The following is a 20525-nucleotide window of genomic DNA, read 5'->3' as shown; positions in this document are numbered from 1 at the left end:
ATTGTGATCTTTGACTTCAAATTAAAGTTGATAGAACTTCCTGGCAAGGATGCTGTACCATTAAAAAAACATAATACTGAACACAAAACTCAAAGAGGAGAGAATTAGATTTTGCAAAAGTAATTTTTTTCTATTACAAAAACATGAACAACAGAGACAGACACTAGGCTTGGCATACACATTTCAGATAACTGTAATATTGATCCAGATCATTTTACTTCTGCCTTTAGACAAGTACAGAAGTATTTTAAAAAGTCAAGACTACTGATAATGAAATTTATATATATGAACACACACACACACCATTTAAACAATAAACATGCTCAAGAGCTCTCAGTTTTATGTCACAGAGAAAGTTTATTATTATGTCTGAAGAAACTAAGGTTACTTTTATTTTACAGCCTTTTCTTCAGCACAATTTTGCAGTAACTAGCGCTTGCAACACCGTTTTATGATAGTGCTTGACTGCTAGGAATTGGCTCACTGCAAGTCAGGCAGCAGCACCTCCTCTAAGAGTACAATGTGTAATTCTCAGCACGAAGGGAATTTTCCTGTTTATGAATCAAGCGGAAGGCCTGGAGGGTAAAGATTCAATTAGCGAAGAGGAGGTGTGTATGTTAAAGGAAAAAAGTGCAGAAATAAGTACAGTTTGCGACTATGGATTTATAAGGGATTGGGAACCTCAGAGCAATGGAAAGACACTACCTGTTTCAAATGGTAATTCCAGTCAGGGCCTCATCTGAACTAGGCCTCAGATTTTGAACCTGCTTCACTTATTCAAAACTTTTAACCTGCCTTTCAGCCCTAAAACTGGGTAAAAATAAAATGTGGGAAAGTTCTAGACAATATACCATTTAATACAAAAGTGAGATTAAAACAAAATCAGAACAATGAGTAATTTGGAATAAAACAATGTTGAATTCTAGGGGGCATATAAATGTTTTTATTTATAAGATATATTAACTGCTTTGCTAGGAAATTTCTATTAATTGCTTTGCTTGAACACAGACTGCCTTTCCTTCATCTCAAGAACACATACCACAGCATAAGGCTTTTAAGTCAAAATGTGCAACATCTTGCCAGGCTCAAGTCCCAAACCACTCTCATTTTCTAGAAATCAAAGCCACACTGCCATCAAGAAGCAAATCGAGCATTTAAACCTGGCCTTGCAGATGTAACAAAGGGAATTCTTAATTGTTGGACACTCAGCTGGAGAGCGAGAACAGCAAAGTCCTTTGTGCGAAATCACAAGTTATTGATGTGAAATTGATTTTCTTGTAGTTCAGTCCTAAAAAGATTTTAACACACTCACCAAATCTTGGTTGGAAATAAGAATTTTTTTTCTCTAAGTTGAGTGTGATTTGAAATAAGGTATGTTATTGATTGGTTGATTTACATACTTCATTTATAGCCCTTCCTCTCACTGAGACTCAAGACAGATTACAAAACAGAAGACAATTCAATCAGACAGCTCAAGAAGACACCCAGCACCAATGCTTACAGAAAGACAATGATTACAGAAAGTAGAAAACCATGCAAACAGAAAACGGTTCTAAAATAGGACATCCCATAAACAAGGTGGAGAGTGGATTACAAAGGCAGCAGCTAATGCAGAAAAAGATATGTACGATAAACGTTGCAGCAGACTGCAACCCTACTCTGTTAGGAAAGCCCCGCCTGGACCGCTCCATTATTCCTCTATTCTGATCCCTTTCTAAAAACCCCTCCGGAACATCTCTGTTTTGCGCATTCTGCAGACTGCTAGAAGTGCGGGAAGCCGGCAGGAGCCGCAACAGAGAATACCTGAGCATGAGCGACTGCCCATTTTGCCATTGGCAGGCTGGCACTCTCAGAAGGCTTTGCTCAAATGAGCGAACGTGCCATAGCCTTCAAGGGCAATAATAATGAATGTCCATAAAGACTTCTTCTGGCTCTCAAAACCAAGAGGAGCCAAGGCAAGTAAAAGTTGGGAGGTTCACGGTAAGATGGAGACGAGGTTTCGCCCTCCCCACCCCCATCCGTAGAAAGCAGAAATCCTGAAGGCGGCGGCAACTCTACGAAAAAGTTTTTCCCAACTATGATGTTATTTGTTGGTTGGTTGGGGAGAAGAAAGGAAAGGAAAGGAAAGAAAGAAAGAACGAACGAACGAACGAACCCAGGGCGGGTGAGGGGTTGGAGGGTCAATGGCTCCCCCATGCAAGTAGCCAAATCAGCCCGGAATTCCCCTGGCTCCAGCTCTTTTCCGAGGCGGCGGCGCAAGTCTCCGGCCCCCTGAATGGCCGCCGCAGCGAAACGGGCGCTTTCTTAGCCGCCGGCACTCACCTTCGCCGCAATCAACATCATTCCTAAGAGCAGCGCCGTCCAGAGCCCCTCCGCCATTGTGGGACCGGACGGGCAACCGCGCCGGCGGCGAGTCCACCCACAAAAGTGAAAAGCCTCCGTAACTCGTGACGAGGAAGAGTGACAGTGGAGGAGGAGGAACTCTCCTTTGCCCGGCCCAGCCCGGCGGAGTCTTGAGTCAGAATCTGGAAATTCCTACACAGTTAAAGGCCCTGCGCAAGTGTGAGCCAAGGTAGAAGGCAGGCCCACCCCCTAAGAGGGAAGGGGCGGTTCGGCTGTTCCCCTACCCCGAATTCTGAATTCACGAAACCAGCGTAGTAGTTCTGAATTAAATAGTTCACTTCTGGCTTGTTATGAGACTCGGAGATTACTATCACATGCTGAAAGAAACTGTTACTAAACAAGCAAGGAAGCTCCAGTCAAAGTGCCAAGAGCTCTGCTTTCTTGCCAACATTAGGAATTGAAGTCATTCAATCGAATGCCACCTCTTTTAAACTTTCCAGGATTTGGGCCTGCCTTCTAAATGGAGGAGCCAGCTCCCTGTAACCCCTTGGAATCAAGAGGCTTGAGTGTGATTCATTAGCCCTGAGAGAAAAGATTCAAAAGGGGTTTCTTCTATAGCTTGTTGGACTTTTCAGAAGGACATCCTCCTTCTAAGACCATGGGTTGGGGTGTCTCTCTTTGCTGCCTTCTTTAGACAAAGGTGGTAAAATGGGGTCTGCAACTCCAGATTACAGTGGGGCATCATGGAGATTCAGGTTCTCGAATGCTCCCATGTGTTAGAAGGTCTCTGCACATAGAAAACAAGCGTAGGAAGCAAAGATGAGGCAGAAACTCTCTCCCTGCTGGATGAGTTTTGCTTGCATGGAATTTTTCACCTGAAGGAACACTTAGAATTGAACTCTTGCCTATAGTGGTGGTGAGTTCCATTCTTCCGTCTCATTTTTAGGCATGTGTAAACCAGGCCTAAATTGCAAGTAGTAATCTCTGCCAATTTGCACTCCTAGGGGTTGTCATGTGGCTTATTGTGACTCGAAAAGCTGAGTGTTATATTAATGGGCTGATGGCACATAAGCCTGCCTGTATTTCATGACTTAGGAGCCAGGAGCTACTATCTTCTAAACCTGGAGGCTGGGGATAAGTTGAATAGGCTCAGCAAACTGAATCCAGACATGATGGATGGAATGCTGGTAGGGAATCCTCGTGGTCTAGAGGGGACTTTGGAATCCACAGCAGGTGGAAGATCTACTTTATCCAGTCAGGTTCTGAAGGGGGAGGGGGGATCAACATTTTAGTAACCTCTAGAATTGACTGCTCTACTAATGTGCTTTAACTGAGGCTGTCTTTGAAAATAAGTGGAAACTGCCAGCTCCTGCATACTTCTCCCCCCCCCCCCCATTTAGCAAGAGCAGATGCAACCTTTTAGCTTTTATGCCCGAGCTGCTCACGTTACCTTTAAGGAACATCATGGCCCAGGGCCTACATACTCCAGATAATCTCATATAATAATGCAATCCCCACCCCCACCCCTCTCTGGATTCTGCAAGTCAGTCCCTGTTCCGAATGATTCTGTATGCAAAATGAAAACAGCAAGGAGCAAGGCCAGATATATAATAGTGGTAGGCCAGATATACAATTATCTCTCTGAAGAAGTTCAGAATTACTTATTTATACATTTTTATCCCAGCCACCATCATCCCTCCATTTTATCCTCACAACAGTTCTGTGCGGTAGATTAGGCTGACAGGTGATTGGTCCAAGGTCACTCAGTGAACTTCATGATTAAGTAGAAATTTGTACCTGGGTCTCCCGGATCTTAGTTTGACCCTCTAACCACAATACCAGCTTCCTGTTCCTTACCAATTCTCAGAAGGGGTGTAAAAGGCATTTGGCTGAATTGCTGTACCTTATTTCTATGTGCTATTTTACATTTTTGTATAAGCCATGTTAAGCACAATATAAACATTTAAATAAACATTTTGTGACAGCTATTAGGGATGTGAGCATGTAAACCAATGAGGGGATATCACCTTTCTCTGCCCCCCTTCCCTTACTCCTACTGTCTTTCCAGATCTCCCCTCCTTCACCAAGTTCAGTGCTGAACAACTCTGTCCATAGAGGCAAGCTCTGTGAAGGTTAAGATGGAAGTGAAGAGGACGAAATGGGAGGTAATTGGGCCTGTCTTTCCCCTCTATCCATTATCTGACAGCCAAGAAGAGATGCTCCTCTCTTTAGCTGCTGCTGCTAGCATCCTTTCTGCTCAAGCTTTTTCAGGTCATGAGTGCTTCTGGGAGTAGCTGACCCTCCCCTAGTCACTCTTTCTACACCAACAGAACACTCCCCCCCCCCCACTAGTGGGTCCTAACCCTCCTCCCAAGTAGTCGGAAGGCAAGAAAAGAGCATTCATCTTATTCACGGTCTTTGATTCTCCTTCAGCTCTCTCTAGCCTATGATGCATTCTTTGGGGACTTCTAAGCAAAACTAGGATGTCATCTGATGTCTTTACAACAACCTTGCAAGGCAAGGATGATTTAAAAAACTTCATTAATGAGTCAAAAAATAAAAACAAGAAATAAAATCTATATGGCTGTAATTTAATGGAAAGCAATGTTTTTAACACTGGAAGTATGGCAAGCATGAATTAAATGAACAGGCTAAAAAGTTTATTCACAGAAGGCCATTCAGTGAGCTTTCTGGCTGAGCAGGGAACGGAGCATAAGCCCCAACCCAACACCAAGGCAACTGGCTCTCTCACAGGAACATCACTTGATGGATTTAAAATTTGCTTCATGTTCTCAACTTTAAAAGATCTGAATGTAAAGCAACTTGTACAGAGAACTGCTATAGAAATCATGTTAACTTCTATTTGTTCCCAAATTATTGAGGTGCCACTCTGACAAGCATGGTTTCAGCCCTGTTTGAAAATCCTGATTTTATACCAAAATCTCACTAGCCTATAAATAGGTCTCAGTGGCATACAATGAAAGAGATGGGCAGTAGCTTCAGAACAGACAAAAAGAAGCACTTGGTCACTCATTCAAATCGTTTTAGAAACTGATGATACAAAGTAATGGACAAGATACGCATCAACAGCTATTAGCCATGATGGCTGACTTTCTGTATTCAGCGATAATGTTGGGCCTGTGGGTATGGCCGCAGCTGTGGGGTTACCCCCATGCCATGCATTTGTAGGTGTTCTGGGGCCTCTGCATTCCCAGAAGAGCCCCCCTTGTAACACAGATAGTATCAAGTCAGTATATCTAATTCTCAAAGTGGCTTCATTTATGGATACTTAAATCCAAAAATAGGGGCCATGAAGAGAAAAGACGGATCTTTCTACAAACCTAATACCCAGGTTTGCAGAAAAATCTGAAATTCAAAAGTGCTGGGGGGAAGGATTTTAAAACCCCAACAAGATGAAAGTAGTGCCTGTAGCTTTAAGAAACAGATACCATCATTGGCCATTGCTAGAGAACCACAACAGTATTTAAATCTTGGTGCGTATCAGGAAAAGGAAGGAGGTTGGGGAGGGTCTCTTCCAAAGCTGTCTGGCGTTTGAGGGAAGACTCATTGGGGCCTAGTGCAGCAGCAGCCAGCAGGCAACTCAACTTGCTACCACACAACTTGAGTGTACTTGTAAAAGTACAGATTTCCAATTTTTTCCCCATTCCAAAGAGCAAAACACATTCATGGGGTGTGAAAGTTAATTTGAAATCACTGTAAGTGATGTACAGCTGTTAAGAAGCAGGCTCAGGTAGTCTGCACTTTGGTGTCTGAGCATGAGCCCTGCCGAGAAAGTTTTAAGAGAGGTGAATGATGTAAGCCACTTTGGGTGGAAGAAAGGTGGGGTACAAATGATGTTAAATAAAAATAAAATCAACTCAGTCGCTCAGCTCTGCAGCCTCAAGCTGCTCTCCCCTCTGAGCATTGTTGCCACTCATTCCTCTGGGCCACTCCTCACAACCTCTATTTTCTAAGCCCCCCCGCTTCTCCCTTCACCTTCTCAGTCTTCTACTGCCTGCTTTGCTTTACTTGTACATTCTCTACTCCTTTCCTAGGCCCCTTTGCCTGTCTTTTCTCCTCTCTCTCTCTCTCTATGAGCACCTCAGCCAATGGAATCTAGAGACTTTTCTGCCTGCCTTGTCTCTGACAGAAGGCCAGCTCAGCTATTCACTTCCGCAGGCTTTACCACCACCAAACATCCTTTCTATATTATGATATTGATTTAGTTACTGGAGAAGAGCTTTGCAATTTCTGTATATGAGAAAGGACATCCCTAAAGAAACATATTTGCAGCTTGTGGAAAATTAGTCATATTTTAATTTGCTTTAGATGTAGAACACCTTTCCCCAATAGTCAGTGGATGGCCCAGGAATTCATGCATTCCGCTTCAACTGAAACAGCTTCAAGTCCTGAATGCTTCTAACCAAAAGTGGCTTCAGTTTTAAAAGTCTGAAGTGGAATCCTAGTTGAAAAGCACAGTGCAGAGAGAATCTTTCGTTTTAAGTGTAGATGTTGTTGATTTCAGTCGTTGTCATTAATTTTACCAGAGTTTCTCTGTTTCTTGAAATGTCCTGGATAAAAAGAAGAAAAAAGACTTAGTAGCTGATTATAAGATGTCTGTCAAAGGTTACATACAATGAGGAGGAATTCCAAGCTGAATTTCAATATTGAATTCTGGTCCTGGTTCAGACTTTGCTCATACAAATAAATAAAGAACCACTAAGCACACAGTGAAATGTTGTTTCTACCTCTGGTAAATAAATGGATTTAAATTAACAAATCACTGCCTTAGATTGCAGCCAAAGTCACCAAGAGAAACACAGCTTCTGTACAAAATAACATTTTTGTTCACTTCAGTGACCTAGAAATTCCACATGTACCTGGAAAAGTGCACGTGGAACATCCCTCCAACTCCAGGACAGAAGGGAGCAGCACTTGCTCTGGTGTGCAAAAAGCACAATTCTGTCACAAGGAGTGACAGAATTGGGGCAAAGATGTCGTTCCCCTTTCATTCCTGATTATGCAACTGCTGCTAAACCTGCCCAATGTATGGAGGAACCAACAACTCAAATTACTAGTTTAAAAAATATTGAGATATGTTGGCACATTTTCTGGATTAAACCATGAATTCAACTGCCAAAGCATGAGAAGTACCTTAGAGAAAGCACCACTCAGGAATAACTAACTACATTTATCCCCGTTCCTCAAGGCAGCGGCTTACATGATTCTTCCCCATTTTATCCTCAAAACCCCCTGTGGCACAGGTTAGGTTGAACGAAGGTAACTGGCCCTCCCACTGAGCTTCATGGCAGCGAGGATGTGAGTGTCCCTTTCCTCTTCCAGCTCTCTAAAAAAGGCATCTAGGAGAACAAGCCTCAGAAGTAAGTCCCATTTCATTCAATGGGATTTACTTCCACGAAAGTGCTCTTAGGGTTGCAGCCTACATCTCGCTTTATTTTAAGTAGGAGCTTCTGCATGACTTGAAGCTTCAGAATGAGTTTCAAAGCTTAAGGATTTAATACACCACCTAAACTATGTTTTAGCATATGAGGCTCAACTGTCATGGAATTTTCCTGTAAGTAAAAAAGACAGAGCAAAAGCATCATGTAGATGTTTACAGGTCTGCCACAGAGCCAACAATCGCTTTCATAAGATACCTTATTTCTTACTTGCACTCACAGGATAATAGCACTGATTGCTCTACGGCTTCAGGCAGGAATATGCAAGGCAGATACAGCTGACTTCTAAAATATACTTTCACACCACACACTTCAGCTAGATACTTACCCGCTCCCCGCCCCCCAACACATACACCATGGAACTCTGGGAATTGTAATTCTCCAAGAGGGGGCAGGGAATAATTAGGAAGTGCAGACATGGTCCAAGCCTCAAAATTACTTTGGGACTGTGAAAATATGGACCAAATCCCAGTGGTACGTTTTCCCAACAGGGCACTTAATTCATTGCTGTATAGGTTAAATCATGAAAGGAAGCATCCAATTTAAGTCAGTGTTTGGATCTAAAACAATTTAAAACCAATGGCTGCTTTACTGGCCATGAATTAGGGCCAGTACCAGCAAGGTCAGGCAGCCGCTCACAAATCAAGGATGGCTAAAGGACCTGCCAAGCCCTAGGAATAGCAATCCCTGTACTATCCCTTCTCTACTTCCTTCTCCATGCCCCGAAGTTGGGAGAGTGAATTAAGTATTATGGAAGTGATGCAAGCAGTATGTTCTTGCTAGAAGAGGCTTCAGGTCTCTTCCAAGGACCCACAAAAATGTGAAGCTTTTGGGAACTTAACTCTGAAGTACTGTAATTACAAACAAAAGCCTTCCACGAAGTTAAATTAAACCAGATTTTTCTCACAGCAATTGCTATAGCGATCTATTGGCTGTCTGAAATAAGACTTTGTATAGTGCAAATAATCAAGTCTCACCTTAACTAAACTCTTCAGAATTTTGGAAGACAGCACAGGCTTGAAAGTTTCAATTGTAACCATGTCCAGTTTGATGATATCAGTGTAACACTGATAAAGCACTGCAGGGATTTGCCACACTTGACAGTAGCTGAGAACTAAGCACAATCAAAGAAAAAAAAACCCAAATGATCAGGAATCTGATCCACAATGGTTAATAAAGGTAACTGTCCTGTTGATCACACTTAGTTACTTAAAAGATTTTATCCAGTCTCTCCATGTGCCCTGGCCTGGAATCTTAACACACATGCACACAAATGCACAAAGAGCCCATGCTCAATTCCAAATTTAATAGTTAAAATTAAATTTAAACATAAGCAGTACAAAAATATTAATTTATCATATCCATATCATTTCAATCACATAACAGCACCACTAAAAGCCCTGCAAAACAAACGGGCCTCATACTACTTTCTAAAATCAAGACCACAAAATTGGTTGTGTTCTAGGACATTATTCCATAACCGTATAGTGGTAAAGGAAAAGGCCCTCTCCTTGGTGTAAAATGTTACTCCCCACAAAGAAGGGGCACAGAGCAGTATCTTGACAGAGCACAAGGGGGGGGGGGGTTAGATTTCATATAGGGATAAACTTTTTTTGAGGTTACTCTGAAGGCAGATAAAGGAGGACTTTGAACTGGATGGGAAAGCAAAGTACTAGCTAATTTCACACTGGTCAAATATGTTCCTTTCTCTCTGCACCAGACAGTAGGCCAACAAGCTGTGCTAGGTGGGGGTTCCAGGCCATCTTCCAAGGTAACCACACAGAATGCATTGCAATAATCCTTGAGGCAGAGACAACTGTGGGAAGATCCCAAGATTGCATTCAGAGATGCTGTGCAAGAATGCTATCCACCCAGGAATTCACTCCAATATTTCAGTTATTATGACCGCACTTGGTTTATGAACAAGGACCAGCTGCAAACTTATTGCTGGCAGACAAGAGGGGGTTGAAGGAAGGCACCATCAGCCTCCATGCATAGAGCACTCTAGGTCTTGATTATGTTTATGACTTTAACTGCAATGGTTTAAAACACTACACCCTGCTAGCATCACAACCGGAAGGGCCAATCAGAAGAAACAGAGAAAGGCTTGCCATTGTTGTATTCGACAGAATTGATACAAGGCACTTCCTGCCTCTTTGTGTCAGATAAAAAAGGAGAAAAAATAGAAGTTATTACACACCTGCTGCAGGTAGATCCCGTACAATATTTGGTTGTTCTAGAAGTGAGCAGCAGATGTTATCTTTGAACTCTTTTGTCTTTAATACTTTCAGAAAAGGAGAAGAAATCGTTAGGGTTGATTCAAGTGTTTTGTAATCTGTAATGGAAGATGTTGAAAGAACAGCTACTTGCAAATCAGTCTTCTGCATGCATCCAAAAACCTAGAATGGAAATTCCAAATCTCAGAGTCAGAGGCACAGAAGAAGAACTGTGATTCATACTACCTGACCGTGTCACAAGAGCTTCCAATATGGTGAGATACCAGGATATGCAAATAAAATAATCAGTTGGATCATTAAAAAAATCACTACAATGGTAATAAGCAGCACCAACAATGATAAACACTCTGGTACTGAGGGAGTTGAAAGGAAAAAGGAGTAAGTGAATCCATCTAGAAATCAAACTACATTACATGAAAGCAATTTCTTCTTGAGTATTTGGGGAGGGGGGGTTGGCACATACTCCTGAATTTTTATTTTATTTTTTACCTTTTCAAGCCACTGGAATTGTTGGTCCTCAGCCACAAAACAAGTACACTGGCACAACAAAACCTGGAAAAACAGAATATATACTTCACAAACGGGCACTATGCTAAAGTGGAATAAAGCTCTAAATCACATGATTTTGACTAACTCCCAGTATATAAGCACCCATTTCTGTAAATCTCATATCATTGGCAATTGGTATGAATGGGAAAAGGACATAGCTCCATGGCAGAGCACACACTATGCGTTTACTGTTATAGTAGCTTCATACTGAGAACTTGGATGGTGGAACCATGTACACATAGAATAAATATTACTTACTGTAGGATCTGGAATCAACCGATAGAACAAACAGAAAGAATCTGTTGGTAGCACACTGGTTGTGTTTGATGTTCTGGACCATTCATTCCACAACTTGATAGATCCAACTACTTCCCAGTCTCCAGAATTCAAAACAAAAGAAGACAAGAATGCTGTGGGGGAAAAGCCAGATTTGCTTTTTGTAGCAATGGAAGGCTGAACATGTTGTAAGCAGCCACAATTTCTTTAGACAATCTTAATGATGCTTGATATGGTTCACATAAATAGCACAACCCCAAAATTATTTAAGCTATCCATAACACACTGAAAACAGAAAACTCTTAACTGTGGTTTAAACAAATAAATAAAATACAAACAACTAATCTCTTAGAACCACTTACCTGCAGCATTTTGTCCTACACCCAATATGAATTTTGAACAAGGAAATGGATTATCTGAAGAGCTTTCTATAGTTGCACTGAATGCCGTGTTCCAGAGAATGTGAACTTCCCTGAGCATAATAAACAAGACAAGAGTGAATGATAACACTGAGAGAGAAGATGAACCAAGCAATTTAAGCAGGCTAAATATAAATGCAGCTCATAGCAGCAGCATTAATGAAATGGCTTAGTTCTCCAACCGTTCCCACAGAACGCAATCTCTAACAGGTCACCAGGAAAATTGTACCTTGCCTTTTAATGCAAATATAGGTCTCTCTTCTGCTCCAGTTATCCACAGCAGCCTGGAAAGTCTTGGGACAAACTGGATCACCCAAGCTAGTTTAACTCAGTGAAGGTGGGGACCAGTTTGTGGTCTGTCTAATGTAACCCAGAACAAGCCAGCCAGCAGTCACAGTGCTGATTCCAATTTAAGGATTGTTCTGAAGCAAACTGGTAAGTTGACAACCAGCAATTTCATTAATAGAAATGGAAAATCAGCCATGATAGACCAAATCAAATATTTTACCATCTTCTCCAGCATCCTCCTACACACAGTGACCAACTATTTGCCACTGGAAATTTGCCAGGTCAACTATTTGTCAGGCCAAAGAATACCCCCCCCCCCAATGGTATTCATAAGACTGCTTGTAAACATGGAAGTTCTATTTAATGGTTGTGGCTAATAACTACTGATGGATGACCCCATCCTCCATGGATATACCTAATGCTATGTTTGCACTGGAAAATATTAGTTTCTTGCACCATCTTCGGCTTTGTAAGCGCTTTGCAAAGGGGAGAGAGGGGCGGTGGCGAGATCAATAAATGGTTTTTTAAAACTCCTCTAAGAAGATTAAACTGTCTTTCTCCTATGCCCAGAGAGAGAAAAATGAAAGCGACAACCACTAGAGGCACACCACAGGAAAAGCCCGCTGAGAATCTTCCCAAGCCAAACTCCCGTATTCCCTTTCTATTGGGACTCCAGTCCTGCTGGGAGCACACCACCTGACCCACAGCCCTGCCCAATCGTGGGTGCGCGCGGAATTTTAATTGAGATTAAAAGGCACTTTGCACACGCTCAGAGACTCCCTCGCTATTTATTAATTAATTACAGAAGCCCAGTATTCGGACTGACCCTCGCCTCAAGTCCAGCCCCTTAGCCTCTCTGCTTAGTCCCCGGCTTGCCTTTTCTTCTCGAGCTCCAAGCGAATCTCCCGATCTTCCGGCGCTTCCTCTCGCGCCAGTGCCTCGTCCTCGTCGTCTTCGTCCACCCCGGCGCGGGACGGGGCCGCCACCACCTCCCCGAAGAAGGTGGCCATCCCCAACCAAGCCAGCCCTCGAAACGCGCCGCTTAGCAGCCTGCCCAGCCACGCCCGGGCGGGGTCGTTTTCTTCCGGGTTACCGCCAATCGGTCTGCAAGGCTGGCGTGCGTTCCCGACGCTCCTCCACCGAGCATGCTCAGATGCAGCGCCCCTTTGCTCCGCCTCTTGTGGCCCTCGGCTGCGCGTGAAATTCGGCTGGCTTGTCCTTTCTCATCTTTTAAGAGCTGAAAATCAAACACTTTAAAAAGCCAATGACGCAATCCTATCCACCCTTGCTTAGAGTCAATAGGGCTTACTTATGAGTAAATAAGATTAGGCTATACATGTACAGAGCATAAACTAGAGCTGGTAGAGATGGGTGGGGATGTATTTTTTAATGGTAGCCTGACTAGCGTTGTATTTTTGTTTTTTTAAACGTATGCTACACCAGCCAGTTCAAAAATTAGAGACAGTCCCATAACATTAGTAAGTATAAAAGCAGCCCAAGCCATCTGAAGCAGTTAAACCAGCAGCACCTTAAAGCAAACAACAGAACAGATGAGACGAACAACAATTGCTACTATGAAAAGAATAATTAACTGAATTAAATAAAAACTAAGTTGAAAGATAAAAAGCCCACCTGGTGCTGAATGCTCTTTAATGAAGGCACCAGGCATAGATAGAGGAGGAAGGCTAGGGAGTCATCCCAAAAGCTTCATTTCTAAAGGCCTGAGAACTTAGAAAAGGACGGATATAGAATGCAGTGCCTGGGCAGGAATGAGAGTGGGTATTAAATGCTTGGGACCTGAGTCCTATAAAAGTTGATAGGTTATGCCAGCAATTTGAATTGGAACTGGAAACAAGCAACCAGTACATGGAAATCTGTAAGCACAGGTGTTATGTGCTGCCGGTATTTGGCCTCAGCTAGCAATCATCCTGCGGCATTCTAAACAAACTGAAATTTCTGAGCTGTCTTCAAAGGCAGTCCCCTATAGAGAGTGTTACAGTAACCAACCTTCAGGCAACTAGAATATGGGTTGTTGTGCCGGATTATGACTCTTGAAGAAATGTTATAGCCAGCAACCCAGATGAAGCTAGTAAAAGGTACTAAGTACTGCAAATGAGATCTGACTATCTGCCTGTTTATTTTGCTCTAACAGCACCCCAAAGTTGTGAACCTGCTCTTTCAGGGGGGAATGAAACCTCCAGAGTAAGCTGTATCAAAAAGAGTCCAGTAGCACCTTTAAGACTAACCAATTTTATTGTAGCATAAGCTTTCGAGAATCAAGTTCTCTTCGTCAGATGCATGACCAGTTTGGATCATGCATCTGACGAAGAGAACTTGATTCTCGAAAGCTTATGCTACAATAAAATTGGTTAGTCTTAAAGGTGCTACTGGACTCTTTTTGATTTTGCTACTACAGACTAACATGGCTAACTCCTCTAGATCTATGACCAGAGTAAGCTGTGTCTCAGTTCCACCGCAGGAATCAACACAAACCCACAATACCTCAAGTCTTGTCTATACTAACCTTCAGTTTATGGTCTGATCTGTGACCCGAAGTGCTGTTGCACCAATAAACCCAGATCCCGTTCTGGATCAGTGAAACACTCGTTTTCCAGAGCTCATCCATCCCACCTGGGAAGGATGTAAAGGTGCAGGTGGTTTGGAACATAAGAACTGAATCATGCCACTGTGAGTTATATTATTTCCAGTTGGATGCTATTACAGTTTAAACTGCTGTAATTAAAGAATTCATCATTTTTGTGCTATTTATACTTCCAGTTGCTCAAACAAACCTCAGTAGACACAGCAGGATAAAAGCTGGAATTTTATGTCCAGCGTTTTCCTTCCAATATCTTGGATTTTCCACAAGTCCACCTCATGAAAGCATCTCTGTGCTGAGTGTTGCTCATTGCCAACATACATCTGATGAGACTAAATTTACTTAACTGTAAACTATAGTAAAACAACAATTATACAAAACTGCATCATAATTTGTACCTCAAACTGATTGATAGAGCATACTTTACTTCAGTTTTTAAAATATCCTATTTTTGCTCCAAACAATCCTCTCCAAAACTATAATTTCAAATGAATTAGATCTCGTAGAGCCTGATAATTCATATCACCCATATGAACACACTTTAAGAAACTGTTGTGTGTCTTGTTTTCATCTGTGCTCTGTGATGTAATGTCACACACATGACTTGAAATGCCGGGCCTTCTTGTCTTCTTTATACTAACTCCATCCTCTCATCCTTTTACATATTTCCTTCTGCTCACTGAACGAGCATGTCATGCTTCTGACAAAGTGGGCTGCCAAAAATGTATGCTGCAATAAATGTGTCAGTCTTTAAAATGTCACAAACCTCTTTGTTGTTATTACTGTATGCCTGATGTCATCCAGCTTGAAAAGTACAGCATCCTCCCTATTTGCTTGAAGTTAATCCTTTACCTCAACTTTTACATAACTTTTCTTATAAAGCCTTTTGCAGCCTAGAAAAAAATTTATTGGCTCCTTGAGGTGGGTGCTCTTGCTCTGGGCCATTTGCCAAGTACTATTGTCACAAATGGTTCTAGGGGAAGATACTCTTGCTCCTAGTTCAGTACCAAGCCAAAATATAGGGCAAGTTGTATCCAAAAGGGATAATCCTATTCTATACAGTGCACCCAGATCATGCAGACATCCTGGGCTGGCCTTGCTGTCATCCCCACCTGCTATACAGACAGGCAGGGGAGGATCCTGCTCAGCGCGTATGAACTCAGCTCAGCCTGTGTGTAGGCAGAAGTCTCAAACTGCTTGCACTTCTCCAGTGATAGTGTGCTGGCATATTCCTTTAAAGTTAGGAGTAGAGTACTCTGAAGTAGTGCAGAGGAGAACATCCTAAGGAACTAAACGGGGCAGATTGAGCCTCCTCTCCACCACCATTTCCGCTCCCCTCAAACCTGAAACAGACCCAGGGAGCCAGCTTTTTGTTTGCCTTACATCATGACCCAAATCAACCTCTTTATCTGACAATTGAATTACAAAAAACTAAGCTATGAATGCAATTTAGGACTAGGATGTTAGACAGTTTTTAAAAGCTCACATTTGGTCTTCATTTGGCCTCTGAGGTTCTTCTTTGCTATCTGATATGTTTTTCACACTTTCCTCTACAAGCAAGAAGGCTGTAAACCTTTTTATAGAAAGGTACCAAATTGAGGTGTTTGTGATTCTGATGACAGAGCAAACCAAGGGAATTAAAAAAAATAAACCTATCTTGTTGCAGAGGCCTGGAGCAGTATTTTGAATTGTGGTGTCCACATTGCCATTTTAAATGCTACATGGTGATGCTCTGCAATTCTGCATTACAATCCAGTAAATGCTCTGACTTACAGTTAGCTTGCCTTAAACATACTGTACATTTCTTGCAGCTTCTTGTGACCTTTTAACCAAACTTAAAGTCCAGTGGTACAGTAAGAATAAACATTTGCATCACCACTTATACTCTTGAGTTGGATCCTGAGCATTAGATTGGATGCTAAGGTGTCCTCCTGCATATGGAAGGGAAGGTCTGAGAACAAGCCATTCTAAGTTGTGTTTTATCTGCTGGAAATAGTAATACGGTTTTTGTGTAAACTGCCCCCAATAACCTAAGCCAATACATGTTTATTCAAAAGTGCTGGAAAATGCAAGGGGGCTTAGTATCAGGTAGGATCCATTTCAATGTGGCTTCAGGCTGGAATTTAGTACAGAGACTGAACGGATTGCCTTTGTTGATGACCTCTACCAAAAACAAGCTGGAGACCCTGCTTGTTCTGGTGGATTTCTCGGCAGTCTTCAATACCATGAGCCATGATATCCTACCAAGTCACCTCTTGGCCCTGGAACTAAGGGGCATCATGATTCAACGGTTTGAGTTCTATCTGGGTGATTGGTCTTAGAAGGTGGTACTGGGGGACTCCTGCTCTAACCTATGGCCATTGACTTAGGAGTCCCATAGGACTCAATTTTACGCCCATGTTATTTAATATTTACATCAATCCAAATCAGCAGGAAGCTTGGGTTGCAGTGTCACCCATATGTAGATGATACCTAGCTCTAACTTCCATTTCCATCTAGTTCAGAGGATGCTGTTGATGTTCTGAATCAGAGCTTGAAATCAGTAATGGGATGGATGAGGATGAACAAGCTGAAACCGAATCCTGATAAAACATGTTCTATGGGTTAGTAGAAAGGTTGACTGCCAATGTGATGTCTCTCCTGTCTTGAATGGGGTTACACTCCCACTGAAAAGTCAGGTTCTCAGGTACTGCTTGACACAGCAGTCACCTGAGAAAGTCAGATGACTGTGGTGGCTTGGAGTGCATTTGCCCAGCTTTGGCTCATGCAACAGCTACATCCATTCCTGTTCCAGTTAGATATAGCCACAGTGATCTATACCTTAGTTACATCTCAGCTAGACTGCTCTACTTGTGGCAACCTTTGAAGAGTGTTCAGAAGCTGCAACTAGTGCAGAATTCTGCATCTAGACTAATGGTCAGGACCAGCTACCTGGAACACGTGACCTCAATATTACAATAATTGCACTGGCTACCAATCTGCTCCTGAGCCCAATTCAAGGTGTTGGTTATATCCTTCAAAGCCCTACATGGTTTCGCACCAGGGTATCCAAAGGACTGTCTTCTCTCATGCTGGTGCAGCATAGTAGTTAAGTGGTTGGGTTGTGAATCAGCTGGTTCAAATCCCACTACTGCCATGAGCTCAGTAGATGGCCTTGGGTAAGCCACTCCTCTCAGATCCCAGCTGTATTGTGGGGATGATAATAACCCTGATGTTGTCCACCGCTCTGCGTGGGGCACTAATCTGTCTAGAAAAGCAGTATATAAGCACATTGTTATTATTATAATTCCTGTCCAGCAGTCATGATAACACAGAGAGGCCCTCCTGATCTCTCAAAGAAGCTTGATTGGTGGGTACACGAGAGAGGGCCTTTTTGATGGCAGTCCCACGATTATGAAACAGTATCCCCAGGGAAGTACACCTGGCCCCCTCACTCTCTTTCTTCAGGAGGCAGCTAAAGACTTTTTAAAAATTTAGGATGGCTTTTGTTTAGTCACTTTTAAAGACATGAGTATTTTAATGGAATTTTATTTTGATAGCTAGATAGATAGATAGATGCAATGATGTAAAACAGTCTAGAACGGGGGTCCCAAATGTGGTTCCATGGGCATCTTTCCTGGTGCTGGTCTTCCCTGTCTGACTGAAAAAGGTTAGTTGTGTGTATGCCATCATTTTTTTTAAACAATATGTTTATTTTTAAAGGCACTCTGTTAAGCACAGCTTGTGCCTGAAATGCTGAAGAGTTCTATTAGAGTTATGCATGACCTCCGTCCCAGACATTTTGTGGTTGGCTCTACCTTCAGCACCAGCCATTTTCTGGCTGTGTGCACCACCCTCTGTCAGAATTCCAAAGGTGTCCATAGGCTTAAAAAGGTTGGGGCCCCTGGTCTAAAGTATATACCTAACAGCTTTGCAAATCCCTGAGTTAACACAAAAATGACCTCACAAAGGGGAAAACGAAACTTCAAGCAGCAATTCGGCTACAAATAAATTGTAAGTGAAAGTTGTGTATTTTTATTTCAACGTATCAAGCACAAACAAAGTATCCCCTTACAGGGGAACATCACAAGGAATGTAGTTAAAAATCTGGAAACATTTACACTGAAAGTTAGCCAGACTGGCACCACCACTAAATATTTTTAAGGCAGTGTGTGTGTGTGTGTGTGTGTGTGTGTATGGAATCTTTATATATATATATATATATATATATATATATATATATATATATATATATATATATATATATATAGCAGTACTTACCACTTGGAACTACTTCGGGCCAGAAAAGAAAGGCTTCGTACTGGCTGCAAGTCTACATAAAATATTGCAAATCTTTTAAAAATGATGTAAAAATAGGAAGACTATCAACAGATTCAGAGGATGCAGTGGCAAACCCTTACTATTCCTGACCTTTAACCTTTAAATGTACCTAACAGCAAACATCACACACAGGGCGTCTTCACACAATCACAGGATCATCCCTAGGCAGGGGAGGGGCTTTCTATGATACAAGAAAGCAGTCAGTCTTCAAAACAAAACACAGGGAAGTCGAACCAATTGGGTACAAGTAATCCCTTTGGAAAACAAAAACAAAAACCCGGAACAGTTGCTTGTGCCTGCTCATGCAGCTACCCTGTACTCATCAAAAGCTCTCCCAAGTCACAGAAGCAGCCTGGTGCACCCCAGTTCTGGCGTGAGTTTATAACATATAAAATTTCCTATATACAGAACCATTTAAACAGCCATCCTCTTTAACCCGTTCCTTTATACAATGGTTGTGTGTATATGTTTTGCTCAATGTAAAATCAACTCTTGCTCTGTATATATATATTTTAAAAAATCTGAACTGATTCATAAAGAGGTGTGTTTGACGCTATGGCCCAATGGGCATCGTTTAGAAGCTGTGTACAGGTCATTTCGTATTTCCCAAAAGAGGCAAGCTTTAGGAAATCGTGCATATTTACAATCTCTGGGGAATGGAGTGCAAGGAATTGGTCACAGGTGTTTGGTGTGAGAGAGCACTGACCCAAAGATCCAAGGAGAAGCTGTGCTTTCTATACTCCAGTGGCTTAATGTTTAAGATGACTGCCCAATGCTCCCTTCTCTTTGTTCAAATTCAGCAGTCATCTTGATGCCAAAATATTCTCCCCGCTCCCACCCCCTCCCCCACACCTACAGAAGAGCCATAAAACAAGCCATTGGGAACCATTGTACAAAACCAAGTAGATGTGTATAGTGTTACAAGGGAGAACCAATACTGGTTGGTAGATTTTAAACTGCGTCAGAAAAATGACAAGACATAGAAAAACAACATTGCACATTTAAAGCTACATTTGGCTTTAGCATTAAGGCCCATACAGGTAAAGAGGTCCTTGTAGATGTACATGTAAAAAGGCAATGACATAATCTGACGAACAAAACTTGTAGGTTCCCTGGTTGACCTTGTTTCTTTCTTCCTCTGCCCCCTGCTGCGTAGGTATTAAAGTGCTTGGTGCCTCAAGTGGGCTCCTTGCATTTCTGTCTCCCCATTCCAGCAGCATGTCACATTTATTGCTGCCACACGCAGTGCTTTTATTTGAACACGTAATTAATTAATAGCTGACATGTTAGAAAGATGCAAAGAAGAAACCAACAGCGAGAGTCCAGGAAGAGGTTTTCAGACGAGGCCCTCCTGTAGAGAGACTTTTTGTTCAGAGCACTGAGGTTTCTGCAACAACAAGAAGTCCAGCAAGTGGCGTTTTAAAAGGAATTGCATTCTCTGGCACATGCTTCCCACAGCGACAAAACTCAGGACTGACCAAAATTTGTTTTACCTGCAACCACTGAATACAATACTTTAGCCACACATGATTCTTTAAAATGATAATTATCTCTCTAGTGCATTTTTATTCTGTCCTTCCTCCAAAGAGTTCTGGGTGGTATACATGGCTTCTTCCCCTGTACCATTTTATCCTAAAAACTCTGTGAGGTAGGATGGCTGGCCCAATGTCACCTAGCAAATGTCAGGGCCATGGAGGGATTGGATCGTTGCCTTCTGATGCTCTAACTGCTCCACTATACTTATTATATAATGGTTGCTTGCTGACTGTCAAGGGCACATGGCATCTGCAGGCCTACTAGATTTCCAGTTCCCCATTTTAAACTGATGAGATCAACCAATATTTCTGATCATTTAGCTGAGAAAGCAAGAACTGAATTGCTAAATCAAGTTAGCGCTTCTTGAAGAAGCACCACAATATTTGTCTGTTTGGTAAGGGTACCACTGCAAGTTCAATAAGACATGAATTTACAAGCCTTTTTTATGCACCTCCCTTTTATCTTTAGAGTTGTAGCAGCACCTGAAGCTTGTTATGTT

At 42.2% G+C, this 20525-nt stretch overlaps 3 protein-coding genes across 5 annotated transcripts in view; all 3 read right to left on the bottom strand.

Moving 5' to 3' along the window:
- LOC129325179 (tumor necrosis factor receptor superfamily member 22-like) overlaps positions 1–2431 on the bottom strand; it is a 28920-nt gene extending 26489 nt beyond the window's left edge. For 2 of the 3 annotated variants that reach the window (XM_054972759.1, XM_054972762.1), the window contains exon 1: positions 2323–2431. In XM_054972759.1, the coding sequence (XP_054828734.1) occupies positions 2323–2379 (57 nt within the window). In that variant the 5' untranslated portion in view covers positions 2380–2431. Of the gene's footprint in view, positions 1–2155; positions 2254–2322 lie in introns of those variants that run through there. The other variant, XM_054972761.1, reaches the window with a different exon arrangement.
- Positions 2432–4913: 2482 nt separating this feature from the next.
- Positions 4914–12642, bottom strand: PSMG1 (proteasome assembly chaperone 1). The gene is made up of 7 exons (XM_054972793.1): positions 12448–12642; positions 11227–11336; positions 10847–10998; positions 10529–10591; positions 10003–10201; positions 8780–8916; positions 4914–6914 (listed from the first exon to the last, which is right to left on the bottom strand). The coding sequence occupies exons 1-7, from the start codon at positions 12579–12581 to the stop codon at positions 6843–6845; spliced, it is 867 nt and encodes a 288-aa protein (XP_054828768.1). The 5' UTR covers positions 12582–12642; the 3' UTR covers positions 4914–6842.
- Positions 12643–18164: 5522 nt separating this feature from the next.
- The window catches only part of OSBPL5 (oxysterol binding protein like 5), a 173134-nt gene continuing 170773 nt past the window's right edge, over positions 18165–20525 (bottom strand). The window contains exon 22 of the mRNA XM_054972130.1: positions 18165–19877. Coding sequence (XP_054828105.1) covers positions 19742–19877 — 136 coding nt within the window. The 3' untranslated portion in view covers positions 18165–19741. The remainder of the gene's footprint in view (positions 19878–20525) is intronic.

This window comes from Eublepharis macularius, chromosome 2, assembly GCF_028583425.1.
Source record: "Eublepharis macularius isolate TG4126 chromosome 2, MPM_Emac_v1.0, whole genome shotgun sequence".
Lineage (NCBI taxonomy): Eukaryota > Metazoa > Chordata > Lepidosauria > Squamata > Eublepharidae > Eublepharis > Eublepharis macularius.
This window is presented reverse-complemented; position numbering and strand designations above follow the sequence as displayed.

What these genes read in the sequence shown, in the direction of transcription:
- PSMG1 (XM_054972793.1), bottom strand. Translation starts at nt 12,581, where the DNA reads ATGGCCACCTTCTTCGGGGAGGTGGTGGCGGCCCCGTCCCGCGCCGGG. An exon ending in TTGGAGCTCGAGAAGAAAAG is followed by an intron (nt 11,337 to 12,447) that starts GCAAGCCGGGGA and finishes TATTATGCTCAG; the next exon opens with GGAAGTTCACATTCTCTGGA. An exon ending in ACGGGATCTACCTGCAGCAG is followed by an intron (nt 8,917 to 10,002) that starts GTGTGTAATAAC and finishes GATTGTGCTTAG; the next exon opens with TTCTCAGCTACTGTCAAGTG.